At 38.3% G+C, this 2500-nt stretch overlaps 1 protein-coding gene across 29 annotated transcripts in view; it reads right to left on the bottom strand.

Moving 5' to 3' along the window:
- Positions 1-2500, bottom strand: part of LOC122255348 (nuclear pore complex protein Nup54) — a 44141-nt gene that overhangs the window by 14148 nt on the left and 27493 nt on the right. For 15 of the 29 annotated variants that reach the window (XM_086543277.1, XM_086543273.1, XM_086543272.1 and 12 more), the window contains 2 exons: positions 1632-1682; positions 229-273 (listed from right to left, as the gene is read on the bottom strand). In XM_086543277.1, coding sequence (XP_086399403.1) covers positions 229-273; positions 1632-1682 — 96 coding nt within the window. Of the gene's footprint in view, positions 1-228; positions 274-1088; positions 1131-1631; positions 1683-2500 lie in introns of all 29 variants that reach the window. The other 14 variants (XM_086543278.1, XM_086543274.1, XM_086543271.1 and 11 more) reach the window with 1 other exon arrangement.

Here is a 2500-nt window from a genome sequence, read left to right as displayed (position 1 = left end):
TGGCGGTGAGGATGAGCATGTGGATAAGGAAGAGGATGAGGATAGGAATGAGGTTGAGGACAAGGGTGATGAAGGGAGGAATGGAAAGGAGGGAAGGAGGAAGGAAAAATGGAAGGATGGAAATGGAGAGTTGTAGGGATAAGGGTCTGCACATTGTCACCAAATGTATGACATTTTTCCTCAAAATAATTCAGAAAAGTAAGCAAGTCAGGCAAGCCTAATACTTACGGGATGCACTTGTGGTGGGGTTGGCTGTGGTGCCAAAACTAAAACCTGGGAGAAAAAAAAAAAAAAAATATATTCATACATCATTCATGTCACGATAAGCATCTAAAGATTAGTGTCTTATCCTCTACACAAACATTCCTAATTTGAAAAGTCAATATTGGGTTTTCCATTATGCATTTTGTTAAGCTATCTCAACACAATTCATGTAATATTGTCTGACATCATGACATCCAATAGGAGCTTACAATAATGAAGCAAATGCAAATGAAAGTTTTAAAAATTCTTAACCTGTTAACGACAGGTGACAAGATATCACATTAAGTGGTGGCAGTGGTGGCAGACGCCGGGGAGGAGATATTTCATCGTGGCTATCCTCCTGGTCAGAGTGCCGGGTGATCTGGCGTATAGCACTAGCCGAGCGAGTGCTGTACACCCGTTCATCCGACACACCACCCTTGACTAAATATCCCGTCACGGGCATCTGACCCAAAAACCACTGAATGTGATAGCAAGTCAACCAGCGCAAATGGGTTAATGGGTTAAAGGATTTCCTCTTGAGTGTAAATAGATCTTGAATATCTGATTATATGTACATGCCTATGCAAAGATAAGCACAAAAATAAAGAGCAAAACATAAACAATAAGCAAAAGATACACAGACATGGACATAGACACACACACACACACACACACACACACACACACACACACACACACACACACACACACACACACACAAATATGACACAAAAGACACACATGGTGCATGAACAAAAGCACAAGACACACATAGACTCACACAAACACAAAAATAAAGCCATCCACATTAAAACAAAATACCAGAACGACCCTCTTTTTACCTCCAGTGGCGCTCGTGGCTGGTGCCCCGAAGCTGAAACCACCTGCAGGAGACAGGTTGTTTTAAGTGCTCTTGCTGTTTTTGAGGAGTGATCATCAAAGTGAGACCCACCTAGGATTCCTTTCTGAGATTATGATATTGATTTGTATAGTTTCTTTTTATCTCCAATAAAGGCCTGAAACCATATAACCACTTGACATTGTTGATAGTACAAGATCTGGTTAGATAATTAAACAGACAGCATTTACACACACACACACACACACACACACACACACACACACACACACACACACACACACACACACACACACACACACACACACACACACACACACACACACACACACACACACACACACACACACACACACACACACACACACACACACACACACACACATATATATATATAAATTCTCAGTATCTCTCCCCTCAAGCATTCTTTGATACAACAAACTCTCATAATTTCCACAACCAACTCCCTCATCCTCTAACAAGAATCAAATTTTCTCTCTGTTTTGAAACTCTCAGGACTCATTACCTGCTGTTCCTGTTCCAGCTGCTGCAGTACTTGTGTTTCCAAAAGTGAAACCTAAAATGCAGAAAAAAAGAGAATTTCAATAATTTTCAGAATGATAATGCTGAGTATCCACTTCCAACCGATAACTACTATACATGTCATGGTAGCTTCATAGTCAGCAAAATGATGTCCCTTGAAGTTGGGTGGAAATGCCATAAATCTCATGACATGTACATGGATTACCTGGCATTGAGTGGTTAATTACTTATTCAACAACGTAATGGGAATGGGGATTTGTTAGGAGGCCTTTTTCACTAAAAGACAATCATTATCATAAAATAAATTACATTAATAATGATGATGATGATGATGATGATGATGATGATGATGATGATGATGACAACGATAACGATAACGATAACGATAACGATAACGATAACAATAACGATAACGATAACGATAACAATAACAATAACAATAACGATAACGATAACGATAACAATAACAATAACAATAATAATAATAATAATAATAATAATAATAACAGTAATGATAATAATAATAACATTAATAATAGTAACAGCAACAATACAACAGCATCATTTATAATAAAACATTTTCTTATTTTTCAAATGAACATTGTTCTCTACAAAATAAATAAAAATCATTAAACAATGCAGAAAAACAACGACAAAAAATAAAAAACAGAAAACTGCAGAATACATCTACTTTGGCCCCAGTTCCTTCCACCTTCCATTGAGGACCAGCTGAAAAATCACACGAGAGTGACAAAGAATGACGATTGGGGAGGCACAGAGGGTCTACCTTGAGCCAGGATGGAAGGTGTGAAGCTGAAGTGGCTAGCAGGATAAAAGCATCTAGGGGCAAAT

The sequence above is a fragment of the Penaeus japonicus genome, unplaced genomic scaffold (assembly GCF_977035675.1).
Source record: "Penaeus japonicus unplaced genomic scaffold, GWHDUDI00000001_assembly GWHDUDI00000013, whole genome shotgun sequence".
Taxonomy (NCBI): domain Eukaryota; kingdom Metazoa; phylum Arthropoda; class Malacostraca; order Decapoda; family Penaeidae; genus Penaeus; species Penaeus japonicus.
This window is presented reverse-complemented; position numbering and strand designations above follow the sequence as displayed.